Raw genomic sequence first — 13892 nt, 5'->3', positions numbered from 1 at the left:
GAAAAGCTAGAGCAGATCATAAATAAATAACACTCAAAAAGCTGGCTAAAGAAGTCCAACTACAGTCATTAAGTAAATAGCAACGAAATGTAGTTGTGTCTAAGCACTTCTGGTTAGACACTAACTGCATGTCGTTGCTATGTAGGGCCTATTTGCGACATGTGCAATGACAATAAAGTTGAATCTAAAAAAAAGTATTTTTGTTTTCATTCGGCTCTGAGGCCAGGGGCCTGTTTCACAAAACCAAGATAAGGGATTAAGCCGGGATTTATCAGTTATCCTGGATGATTTAAGCCTTGACTCGGTTTCACGAAAGTGGAGGCACATAAATCACCATGGAGATTTATTCTGTGCAGCTAGCCTGCTCCCGACCAGGCTAACAGCCAGGATTTATTAATCCTGGAGCCTTTTCTGATCACCGTGGTTTTACCCTATTGTTATCAGCCTGGATTAAAATACAACAGGTGCATATTGCTGTTCATTTAAGTACTGTTATTATTTAAAGTTGGGACCATAATCTTTTTTAATAATTATTCATGTGACAGTCATTGTTACTGTTATATTGCTGTATGCAGACTGCTGTTCATATTGTTGTTAGAAGTTTGATGAATATATTATGACAGTTGTTGAGATAATTAGAAAAGGCTGATAACATTTCAAATGTGTTTTAAATGAAATCTGTATCTAAGGGCAATACATACAATGCTGTACATTTCTATAGTTGACCAATGCACTTTGAATTATTTTAGTTGATTTTTTTTTTTTTTATTCTTTAACAATAAGGATCATGTTTGTTCCACTTCCATGTGCAGTGTATTTGGCATTCTTAGCACACAAATTGTGTTGTCCAGTAAACTGGGACTATAATTTGGGAGGATTGTACAATTTAAAGAACATATCCTAATTGTACAATCCTCCCAAATTATAGTCTTAGTTCACTGGACCAGTAACTATCTAGTGATGTAGGCTACTGTACATTCATGTAACAACAGGGGAGAGGACACCCCAATGGTTTTTGACCTTATGTTTTGCTGGGGAATAACTGATGAATATACTCTGTTCCATTCATGTTTACAGTGTGCATGGGATTATCACTTAATTATCTTTATAGTTTCTAGATTTTAGAGTCCAATTTCTTCAGTGTCTTTATTTTCTATGTCCATATATACAAGGGTGCAAGGAATATAATATGTAGAGAAGGAAACTCGTCCTCTATAAAAAAAATAAAAAAAACGCGAGAAAAAGCGCGGCAGATAATAGCGGACCGACTGAATGATAGTCTAAAAGTATACATTGATGAACTAACTGAAACCATTCAATGAGTCACTGTCATTTGCAAAAGCAAACAGTTGTACACTTTGCATTAAAAGTGAGCAGTGGAAGTTAATATGACTTAGGAAATTTATATTTTAGCCCATGAGAGAGAGGGAGGAACAGAGTGAAAGAGATATTTACGTATCATACTCTAGCATTGTAGAAAATTGATCTTCATGGTAAATTTCCTGAGTAACATTATCTTCTGCTTACTTTTAAGGCAAAGAGTACAACTGTTAATTTGTGCAAATGATTAGTAGCCTAATCCTTGAATGATATGATTATGACGGTTTCAGTTCAGAGCAGTGGTCAGTTAATGTATATGTTTAGGCTGCTTACGCATTCAGTTGGTCCGTGATCGTCTGCTACGCTTTCTCTCGCTGTTTCATTACAGAGGCCGTGTTTCTTTTCTTTTTATACAAAAAAATGTGTTTCACATCATCATACTTCCACAAGAAGCTGCTGCTCACTCTGTATAAAGTATGTACAATGCGTATTCTCCATTTTGGCATCAGTAAATCTGTGATCGACCTCGCGGTCTTTTGAGGAAAGCCGTGGACGCGCATCTATCTGAATTACTTCAGCCTGGCTCGACCTAGTCGCTCCTCCACAGCCTGGCTTGGCCTTCGTGAAACGCACCAAGCCAGGATGCACAGATTAGACTAGGTCAAGCCTCGCTTTATCAGTTATCCTGGATTTATATATTCTGCTTTTGTGAAACAGGCCCCGGGTTAGGCGTTCAGCATAAGTTACCACGGCGACTGAACCCGATCACAAGTGATCCACCTTCGTAGTACAGAAAACCCTGGGTTGAGCCTGAAGTTAGCTCATTAACGCCAAATCTCGCTTCGTAGTACAGGCCTCAGGTGCTGCCCAAAACCAAAACAGGAAAACCCCTGGAAAGGATAATCACATGAGGCATATTAACAACAACAAAATGTGTTAAACAAGAACTTTTACTACATTTTAACAGTATATATAGGCCTATATCCATTTGTGGTGCCATAGTTAATCAGTTCTTGGCAAAAACGTCCAAAGTCATGCATTGAATCAGTCAATTTCTGCTTATAATGTGGCCATGTGCTTCTAGTACCAACTACCAAAATAAAATCTATGTCCATATCTAGGTCTGTAAAATGCTATATTTCTTTCTTTTCTTATTTTCTTATTCAAACAAAACAAATCAAGAAAATGCAACGTCCCGCCAAACTTTTATAGTATTTTTGTTAATGAACTAATATTTGGCGTAGAACATTTATAGGCGTATTAATTAGATTAAACATTATTTTTCACCAAATTAGATATTTAGTTAATATTTTTAATATATACCCAATGGGCACTTTTTAACCCAACCCATTAAATCCCCTTTTTCAGTAAATACTGTTTGTTTACATAACAAACATGACTGTGTGGCGTCACTTGGTGGGCGTTCATAGATGGTGGGCGTGCCACCTCTATGCGTGCCACACGTATGGCGGAAGAGCAGGTGCAACACCGCAACACTAAATCCAGCAGCATTATCACAACAAACATTATCAACACTGAAGGAAAGGCTGCCGAGACTGCAGTGCGCCTTCTGATAGAGGAACATAACCGTTAATCTTTTTGTTGTCGGAGAGTCTGGAGGCCCGTCGACATGGCTCTGAACCAGAACCACTCGGAGTCCGGCGGCGGAGTCATCATCAACAATAGTGAAAGGTAAGCGGTTGCAAAGGGCTTGCTAGCTGTTACCATTACCTAGCAGACGGACACGTTTTACGGTTTGTCCGGGGAGAACGTCACACCAAACTAATAAAAAAAAAAAAGAATGAACAATGTCTCTCTGGTGTTCTGCTTAATTCATGAATATATTTTATTTGCCAGGAGCACTTGCAAATTCGACATATCTATCAAACGTTATTAACGTTAACAGAACGTTACACAACAGCTAGCTAGCTAGTTAACGTTAACCAACGCTAACTTCTTCGAAATTATCATACAACCTAACGTTAGTGTCATTCTGTCATAAGTAACGTTAACGTAGCTAGCTAATGTTGTGTTGGCGGTAGCGAGCACCGTGAAGCAGTCTTCTGTAGCTGTATTTTATATTTTAAAAAAGTGCTTTATTGTACATCACAAGTCTAATTTCAGAGTGCACTGGGTTTGCACGTTTTGGGCACGCCCAAACCAGTGCAAAAACACTCCAAATATGTTACACACAAATGCTAGATGGCAAGTAACGTTAAGGCCACATTAATTGTTAAAACGCCATGTTTGTTAATGGAATATTCGCGTTGCATCTTACAGAACCGGGGTCTCGGACGCGTAGCTCAAACATGGCCTTCAACCAGTTATATCATCACTGCAGTCAGCCATAGCAGGCTTCACGTAATACCATGAATATTTACTTGTTATATTTAGACAAACTTGTCGAGGGTAAAATGCTATTTTAATCATATTGTAACAGTTACGGCAGTAACTGTTACTGTGCTGCTGCATTGTCTTCACCATATTTACTCTGACCTGCTTTAACGTTACTATGAAACGTTTGTTTTGTCACATCCGGATCAATTCAGGGCATTTTACGTTAAACTCAGTGGCAGATTCTTCTAGAACATTCTGGAGAGCAATGATAAACCCATTACAGCTAACCCAGAACCAGTAGTAATCCCTGGCCCTAGATGGCATGTAACTGGACAGTTGCACAATAACCCAGTGATCTCATTTTTAAGCTGTTGAGTCAAAGATGTTGTCATGATGGTGGGGTTTGTGTTATATTGTTAATCAAACCAAACCCATATAAATAATCTGTGTTGTATTTTTGTACATTTAAAATATGAATGTCATAGAAAAAAAATGTTTTCCATCAACAAATTGTTGTGTCCTGTGATCCACTGATTGTGTTCTTGTGTCTATTTCTGTCACTAGTGTGTTGATGAACTATGATAACGTGGAGCTGGTTTTCTGTGATGCGGACAGTCTGCCTGAAGCCTTCAGAAAGAGCAAGAAGGGCAGCATCTACCTAACTCCATACAGGGTGAGAGACATGACCTAGATGCCTTATTTGTTATTAAGCCACAGCCTCATGCTGACATAATGCTGACACAATTTACAGCAAGTACACAACAACCTGCAGAACTGTCATTCCACTAATAAGCAGTTTAGGTTTATCTTTCCCTTTTATAAGGTAGTAGGGAAAAAGACACTGTTGCTTGAGTTCACATGAGTGATGATATGATGTTAGTTGCTGATATTTTCTCCCAGGTGATCTTTGTGGCTAAAGGGCGGGATGCGCTGCAGTCTTTCATGATGCCCTTCTACTTAATAAAGGGCTGTGAGGTCAAACAACCTGTATTGGGAGCCAATTACATCAAGGGTACTGTCAATGCAGAGCCTGGAGGTAAGTATATAGAGGTGTGTGTGCAAGTACTGTCCATTTGTCAGTTATACTGGTGATCATCATACATTATTCTGTGTCAGATATGCCTCGTTTCCACCAAGCTGTCTGCTTCAGTTCAGTTTTTACAATTAGTGTTATTTTTGTGTTTCTATTGTTAAACGTTCTGAATGGTACCAGTTGAACCACTCTATTCCGTCCTGTTCTTTTTTAGTCCTCTGTTATATCTAGCACACTGAAACGATACTGAAAGGTTGAGCTAGAAACACTGCAGTCCGCAATTGGTGCAAACTCTGCATCGTCGGTGACAAGGATACACATTGAAAATAGATGGAGCAGTAAGGAATAAAAAGGTTTTTCAGCTCCTTATTTTTTATTTTTTTTTAAAGATTATAATTTTTTGTGCATGTTTGACCTTTGGGGTAATGACATGCAGCAAAGGTCTGCGGGTCAGAATCTAACCAGGGCTGCTGTGTTAAGGACCGAGCCTTAGTACATGGGGCGCACGCTCAACCAGGTGAGCTACCAGGGCATCCCTTCAGCTCCTTTCCAAAGGCCAATTTATGCTTCTGCGTTAAATCGAGGCCGTGGTATGTAGGTACGTGGAGATACCGTCCTGCGATGTAGCCTGACTTGCACCTCTCAAAAAATTTAACTACACATCACAGCGACGCATGTCGCTCGGTCGTGGCATGGTAGCGTTGCATTTCCCCTTACTCATATGCGGGCACAGAGGAGACACTTTGTTTGTCACTCCAAAGCTAATCACGTCACTCTCTCACTCGCTCTACCACACATTCCCCCCCGCGCACACACATGCCGGCCCTGCTATTCTCTTAATGAGATCGACGCACACACACACCGACGCACACACACCAACGCACAAGTATAAGCTTCAGGCCACTTGCGTAGGCTACGGCGAAAGCTCTGCGTGGAGCCTCTGCAGAACCATACATCAGACTTAAGCGCATGGCTGTACACGGCTGTTGCCAGTAACATCCCCCCCTGCATTAAAGAGTACTGTCTGCTGTGGAAACGTAAAACAGATCTAGTATTTTGATAAATTCCATATGGGTTACGTACGCTTCTAAAGGTACTATACTAAAAGGGTTTGATGACTTTAGTTTGTTCAGCACACAGTAACTACATGGATTCCTCTTGTGTTGTCTCTCACAGGTGGCTGGGAGGGCAGTGCTATGTTCAAGCTCATCTTTGCTGCTGGAGGAGCTATAGAGTTTGGCCAGTATATGTTGCAGGTCGCTGCTCAGGGTATGCTTATAAAGAAATGTATAAAAAATCTTGTTCTAGTACTGTCATATTGGCTGATTGTCTTCCATTGTTTCTTCATCTTTTGCCTTCTTTTCCCACTTTGTGTCTTGCAGCATCAAGAGGCCAGCCAGTAACTCCTGGGTTTGGTGGGTGCCCCTACATGGCCAACGGGGCCTATTCTTACCCTCCTCCCCCTACTAACGGGATGTACCCTGCTGGACCTCCACCTGGCTACTCCTACCCCAACCCTCCTCCACCAGGTAGGGGCTGCAATAATTGCAGCGGTTATCATTATCGCCTTTATTTCTCGATACAAATCTCCTTCAACTCCTGGAAAAGTGGTCTGATCTGCAGCTCTGTGCTCTTGCTATCCAGATGGATACTATCCCAACCCTCCAGCGTTTGAGGCTTCTGCGGCCTACATACCTCCGCCTCCTTATTCTGCTCCTCTAGGTCAGCAGCCCCCACATGACCCCGACCTCCCCTCCTCAGCAGCAGGTGAGGATCTCTGTCAAAGAGGCTCTGACTGATTTTTAGCTAGGTGGTGATCAGGGTCTGAAATTAGCACCCGCCCCATGCGAATAAATTGTTGGCAGTGGTTTATAAAATCGTCAGGCCATCCGCCACTTTGGCGCGGACAGGGAAATCGCCCAACAGAAAGACATGTTTAGTAAGATTAGGGAAGGATTGAATGGAGCTACACATTTAAAAGTCGCTTGCAACTGCTGTATGAAAAGTAACGCTATTGGCTGGAGAACCTTATGTTCATTGAACTCTAACCAATAATAACCATCAATAAAAAGACATTCACATACATACAAGCCCACCAGTAACTGTATCAACTTCACTTTCCTGTGTGTGTGTGTGTGTGTGTGTGTGTGTGTGTGTGTGTAAAGAAAGGGATGGTCTCATTGTTATCCACTTTCTTATTGTCTCTCAATTTACTTTATTGGAGTTGTTTTTTGAAAAACAGACCTGCAATGCTGCGGTTTATTGGTAGTAGTGTAATTGAGTACCCTCGTTTATCATCTTTCAGTGGTATCCTAGCATGATGATTTGATAAAACCTTGTTTAGGGCTCATCACAATACCTAAAGCCCAACGTGATGTCTTCACATTGTTTGTTTTGTCCAACCAACAGTCCAAAGATATTAGGTTTACTGTCACATAAGACAATACAAGCAGTTTAGAAGCTGAAACAAGGGCTTCAAAAAAATCATTGTTTATCATACTAGCTGCTGATTAATTTTATGTCAATCGACTAATTGATTTGACTAAACGTTTCAGCTCATTGTTTTACAAAAGTCTGATGTGAATGATTGCAAGCAAATTATTATTAGAAACTAACATAGTTATTGAAGGTTTAGACAGTTTTGTCTAATATTAAGCATATCAGTGGAACACAGTTATTTGCATCAATTCTTCTCTGGGCGGGCAAAGCAGAGAAAGGGGAGGTAACCTTCCTCCTTATGACCTCATAAGGAGGAGATTCCAGATCGGCCCATCTGAGCTTTCATTTTCTCAAAGGCAGAGCAGGATACCCAGAGCTTGGTTTACATCTATCTCCATTTCTAGCCACTTGGGGACCATAGGCAGGCTAGGGGAACTCACATTAATGTTAAAAAACCTCATAAAGTGAAATTTACATGCCATGGGACCTTTTTAAAAAAAAAAAAAAAAAAAATGTCAACCTCATCTCTCATGGTTGTTGACAACTGAACAAACGCATTTACTCTTAAGGTAACTCCAGAAACCCCCAGAAAATGTTAGTAAGTGGACCTTGTCATATATTATAAGAATTTCAGAAGAAAATTCCTTCACTCTACATTGTAACAGGTTTATTAGCTCAAGCCACCTCTTAAAGGGCAACTTCGTTTTTTTTTAACCTGTAACCCTATTTTTCTATGTTTTTGTGTCTAAGTGACTGATGGGAAGAACCATCTAAGTTATAGGGCAATTGGGCACCTTCTATTTACGTTCACAAAAGTGCTCGTTTTGCCACTGACAGGCTGAGATTAAAATTCTAAGTGTCTAACAACATTATGGAAAGGATTTCCAAGGAGGTCGACCTTTCTGTTAAAGAGTAAGATCTTTTTTTAAAGATAAACCATCCGGGAAAATGCGTTTGCTTAAGCCACCAGACTCCATGTAAATAAACAGTCATTTTAGCATAGTAAAATACACTTCATTCAAAGTTGACAGAAACAAAATAAAACTATGAAAAGCTGTTTTTTGCTCTATACACGCTAAAAGTATTGTCTTTTTAAACGGAGTCTGGTGGATTTAGCGCTAGTGATCGCAGAAAAATCCCAGAATCCCCTCCTCATTACAGCACCCTTTGTACCTCAGGCTTGATTAGCTTCAGTCATCTCATATATCCCAGGGACAATCGTAAGACAATGTTTAATTAATATCCCCCTCCCTTCTCTCACTCTTCGTCTCTTTCCCAGCGGAGGCCAAAGCAGCCGAGGCAGCAGCAAGCGCCAGCTGTGCCACGCTGCCTCCTACACATGTGTACCTGCCACAGGTAAGCTACCCTCCATCCCTCTGCGACACATCTGATGTTGGACTGTATCGCCCAGTTTGCGGAGATATTGGTCTGACATGTTTTTTTCTTCTTCTACAAATTACAAGTCAAGTATGAGCTAGTGGGTGTCCCTCACCTTAAGTACAGTAGCTGTTGAAGTACCACTTGTGCCCTTTATGGAAGTATTCAGTATTTATTATGTTTCTCCACACTGTTATTTAGGTTTTCACTTCATTTGTCACCTGGCTGCATGTAGCTATTATAAAAAAAAATGTTCACAGTGCTTTTGCTCTGTTTTGCTGGAAACAGATATGATGTAGTCGCTGTGGGCGGTACCATATGAACAAAATATTTAGGTGAATCTTTGGTAAAATACAAAATATCCATTCTGGGGAAAAGAACCGATTTTAAAGATCGTTGAATTTCTTTTTTTATCACGATACATATGATTTTCGATTTCTTTCCCCCACCCCTTACAATTAGTAAAATAATTGAATACTTATTTTGATAAATGATTAATGGTATAAATTATTTTCTCAGCATAAATGCTAAAGATTTTCTGTTTCCAGCTTCCCAAATTTGAAGATGTTATGCTTTTCTCTTTCATATACTGTATAATAGTAAACTCACTACCTTTTGGGGTTTTGTACTTTTGGTCAGCTAAAACATTTCAAAATGTAACAATACACATGCAAGGCAAATTTCTACTCTGCTGAAATGCTCGGCATTTGCTACAAGATAGATTATGTCCTGTTTTCTTTGTGGCGAGACAACCAAAGGTGGATCACCCTATTGTTTATGTCTCACAACAGCCGGCCCTCTTTAATAAAGTCAATCAAAAACTCACTCAGATATTGGCACTTCAGACACAGTTAGCTGTAAAATTGGAATGCATGTTCTTAGAAACAGATGCTCACAAGACCAAAAGGGTGCACGTAACCTATAGGGCCCTATCTTGCACACGGCGCAGCACTGTGCAAAGCATGACGCGAGTATCTTTGCTAGTTTAAAAGGGAACTATGCCATTTTTTTTACCTTAATTTACCTCAACTGAACAGCTTCGGAGTCATTGGAATGGTTAAATGACTTTTTTCGAGTTGAATGGTGGTCGTCTCGCTCCCCCCTAGCGCCTGTGAGAGGAAAAACCACCCTTGCAACTTTCGGCCGGCGAGCCGCCACGGCACTGCACGCATACGCCCATTCAGGAGCCGGCTAACAAGGTAGTGATGGAGTTTTTTGACACAGTTGTCAATTTCCCATCAAGCGCCCATGTCGTTTAAATAGCAAATGCACCTGTGCCCATCTGTGCGCCCATGGGCGTGAGGGTCTTACAGGGAGGTGTGTTCAGGTGCATTCTGGGCGTATTGCTATCTTGAGGCAGCGGGAAGTGATCGCGCCATTGACTAACAAAAACCTGATCTATAGTCAATAGTCATTTCTTTGTTATTTTAACAGCGAATTAGTAAAATGCGTCTAGGCTTATGCACAGCGCGCGCACACTATGCTTGTTACACACACACAGGGAAGCGCAGCAGTACACAAACATGCAAAAGATTACTAATAAAAATATTACGGTGCAAATCCACCATCATAAATAACAATGCGCCAAGGTCCAAACGCGCCTGGCTTTTAAAGGGAATGGGAGATGACACTCTGACTGGTTTATTGCATGTTACGCCCAAAACACACCTATGAATTAATGAAGACACTAAGTACAACCCTTTTGAACCATGCACCTGGCGCACGGACCCTTTTTTCCACCGTCAAACTAGCAAAAGTGGATTTGGACACGCCCTAAACGCAGCTGCGCCATGCGCTTCACGCCGTGCGCTTAGATCGTTAAAATAGGGCCCATATTCTGTGACAGCAAGTAGTGTAACTATTTTACATGATGTTAGCAGCTGTTGGTTTGCTTTGAGGATTTTTATAACTGTAAACTCAGTCCAAGACTACGCAGTCCAAGACTACACAGCCTTCTGATGGCTAGTCCTAACTAGGCATGGGCCGGTATACAATTCTGACAGTATGATAACCTTCAGCAAAAATATCACGCTTTCACGGTATCGCAGTTATAGCTTTAAAATTTATTATTTTTGAAATGTTTGTTGTTGTGAAAACAACAACAACATTGAACACAATGTATTTCATTTTTAAACACACTGCACACTGGCAGTGGGATTTCTAAAGTGCACTTTCTGTCTTTGAAGAAAAAAAAAACAGCTCATACCTTAGGAACGGTACAACGGAAAATTTTAGTGGTTTTGAAACCGTGACTTTTTCAAACCTTGACACCGGTAACCGGCCCATGCCTATTCCTAACAGGTATGGCTGATATCAGAGTGGCTCTACTTACATGCTCGATGGTGTTTTTTGCCTCCAACGGCGCCTTCCAGGCAGCTAACCTTAACCCTAAACATAACCATTGCCGCGCTGCCTGGAAGGAGCCGTTGGGGGCAAAAAACACGAAAGACCTACTTACATCCAGGGCTTCTTCATGTGTCCAGAACATATTCGCCGTTATCTTGTCCCTTTACAAACATTTATTGAACTAATGTGGGAGAACTGTCCTTAAATTTGAGTCGCAGACTCAGTAGATGTAAATTCATTTGATGCAACAATTTGTTTACATGCCGTTTGTTAGTGACATGCTCTGTGTGAAAAGGCCTTCAACGTGCTCAGAATGGCTGACTGTACAGTACTGTTGTCTCCACCCATAACTCTGCTCTCTCCATAGGACAAGCCCCCTCCCTACTCCCCTCCAGAAGACAAGAAGAACCAGTAGACCTGCTTGATCTCACCCTCATTCCTCTCCGTCTCATGTTATCTCTATTCTACTGGATCACCTCATTTAATTAACTCGGCATCAGGAAGGCCAAGGTTTTCCGTTTTAACTTTCTTTTTCATCTTCCTAGTCCCCTTCCGAGACATTCCTTTTGGTTTCCCCTTTTTCCTCATTCCATTGCTTTTCCACCTCAGCCCATACCTTTTACATAATTCATATACCGTATTGTAATCAGTTTCATTTTCTTCAGAAGCACCTTTACCTGATGGAAATGAAAAGTATTTGTAGCGATCGTTGAGAGAAACGAGAAGGTTGTTTAGGCCAAAGTTGTCAGGATTTAGGTTGACAATAACTTTGTAACCTGATCAGCTAATTTAACATTTAATGCCTTGCAGGTGTCCCAAGATCCCCACTGCCACCGTAAACTTGTTATGTTTTGACACTCACATATAATTTTCTACGACTGTCTATTAAACTAGACTGACTCTAAAGATGTTACTTACTTTGCTAATCTATTCAGAGGCAAGCTGAATGCAGTGTTTTATTTTTCTATTATTTGTGTGTACAGGCTTTTAATATGTAGACTATAAAACTTTAAAATGATATTTTCTCACAACACTAACCTAGAGAAAAACTAGCTTTTGTAAAGTGAGCGATTGCAGTGTGGCCTGGTCTGCTTTGACATGTTTTAGTGGATGAGAGGACCATAGAGATTAGAGCAGCGTTTAGCCCCTGCAGTAAATCCCTGATCCTAGATTAGAGCAGAGAGCGTGGGGCGTACTGCCAGGGAGGGATTAACTTTATAATGTGCAAAAGCAGAGCAGTCACCCAATGATGTCACTTCCTGTTTTGTCATGCCTCTGAACGTTCGAGAAACCAATTGGTCAGACTCAACGCCAACCTGCTTCACCTTCCATTCTTCTAACGTAAATTTTAAACAGAATAGAAACAAACAAGACCATTAGAGGATGTTTCTATTTTCTGCGGTTGTGATCTTAACTCTCCAGTTTGAGGTCCGTCTTTAAATCTGATCTGAGCACCTCAGTATCTGAGCCTCTACTCTTCCTTCCTCTGTAGTCACTTATCTATATACTGTATCTGTGGCACATCTGTGGCTGATTCTTTGCACTTTTAGAATGCTATGCATCGGGCTCCTGTTCGCTCTGTCATGGCTGTGTATTATAATAATAATAAAGCTCTGTATTTATTTCCAACTAATTTATTGAATATTTCATTTAAATTGGCTCAAGTAAGAAAAACAAAGCATGATCTCAACTAATGCATGTATGCATTGGATTGGAATTTATTAAATGGATCTTGATTCATGTGAAACAGAACTGTCTTTGTCTGTATTTCTACTCTGAGCATTGCTATAATCACACATTGATGGGTATTCTACTTTAACCACAGCATAGTGCATTAGCATACATAACATAAACATATTCCAGAGTCAGCAGGAGGGGTTGTGTTATGTAATTAGGTTTAAACAGCCTGGAAGCCTGGTCAGTAGTCCACGTCTGCGCTTCCAGACATCTTGTGCAAATCCACCGCAGTTTCCCAAAGACTGCCGCATGATGTCCCGAGCCTCGAGTACCTCAACATTCCAAAGGTCACAGCTATGCCCTCTTAAGTGCTCATGATTAAAAAAAAAAGTACAGCAGATTCTATCACAACACAGTCAGTATCACAGGTTTAAATCGGTACAGGCAGGGCGATTTGTGCATTCATGCCAAGATCCCAAGATGATGAAAACAGTGATCCATTTTCAGTTTTGTATTCTCAGGAGTAATGTACAGCCCACAACGATTTGTTTTTTTTCCTACATCACTTAAGGGGTTCTTCTTTTTTAACAATGTCTTTATTGATTTGGGTTCTTTTAACAGGACAATGTCTCAAAACTATACCCTGCAGTGGCTCTTTGTCCTCTTCGCACCACGTTATGAAACTGGCTCACATCCTTCTGTGGATTGAATTCTCCCCAGAAATATAAAAAAATTCTTTTGAGAGGTTTGTGCACACGAGCGCCATTTTCTTTTATTTTTTTCAACAGCAATGGGGGTTGTTGTGTTAAGTTATGCTTTAGCAATTCCTCAACAAATGGCTTCTCACAGCATTGCAAAAGGGTCTCTCTTTGTTGTACTTATTTTACAGCCATGACTTCTTTTATGTGTGCATATACTGTGTGGCCCAGGTAGGGTTTTGTCTATTTCCATCTCCACAATAAAGGAACCAGACCAGGCAGTTAGAGGCTATGAACCCAGGAGGAAATACACTTATTGTCTGGAAGGTGGTATTGATCTGTGGGGCAAGAAAGCGAATAACCAGGTCTCCCAAAGATGATGAACTTTGTTCAAAGCAGACTAGAGTCAGGCATGGTAAAATCTGACACATACCGTCGCCCTTTCATGGTCATGTATTTGTAAGACCAGCCAAATGGCACTTATTTAACGCTTAAGGGTTAAGTAAAATAATGCCGAAGTTGTCAGTTTAGTTGTAGTCCGGCACTCTCAAAGCAACACAATGGATAAACCGATACCACTGTACTCATCTGCTCCTTAGAAACACTCACTCAGCAGCATGACCTCCATGTGTGTGGATTGTATGAATCTATGTATTTTATAATGA

At 40.7% G+C, this 13892-nt stretch overlaps 1 protein-coding gene across 1 annotated transcript; it reads left to right on the top strand.

Moving 5' to 3' along the window:
* The first annotated feature begins 2721 nt into the window (after positions 1-2721).
* Positions 2722-12909, top strand: wbp2 (WW domain binding protein 2). Its single transcript, XM_031291129.2, has 8 exons — positions 2722-3012; positions 4222-4330; positions 4558-4693; positions 5867-5959; positions 6073-6219; positions 6335-6457; positions 8409-8485; positions 11220-12909. Exons 1-8 carry the CDS (start codon positions 2951-2953, stop codon positions 11265-11267), a joined length of 795 nt encoding a protein of 264 aa, XP_031146989.1. The 5' UTR covers positions 2722-2950; the 3' UTR covers positions 11268-12909.
* The last annotated feature ends 983 nt before the right edge of the window (positions 12910-13892 follow it).

This window comes from Sander lucioperca, chromosome 22 (assembly GCF_008315115.2).
Source record: "Sander lucioperca isolate FBNREF2018 chromosome 22, SLUC_FBN_1.2, whole genome shotgun sequence".
Lineage (NCBI taxonomy): Eukaryota > Metazoa > Chordata > Actinopteri > Perciformes > Percidae > Sander > Sander lucioperca.
This window is presented reverse-complemented; position numbering and strand designations above follow the sequence as displayed.

Excerpts from the sequence above, each read along its gene's own strand:
- wbp2 (XM_031291129.2), top strand. The coding sequence starts at position 2,951 with ATGGCTCTGAACCAGAACCACTCGGAGTCCGGCGGCGGAGTCATCATC. Across the intron at positions 4,694-5,866 it reads TGTCAATGCAGAGCCTGGAG|GTGGCTGGGAGGGCAGTGCT; the intron begins GTAAGTATATAG and ends TGTCTCTCACAG. Across the intron at positions 6,458-8,408 it reads CCTCCCCTCCTCAGCAGCAG|CGGAGGCCAAAGCAGCCGAG; the intron begins GTGAGGATCTCT and ends TCTCTTTCCCAG.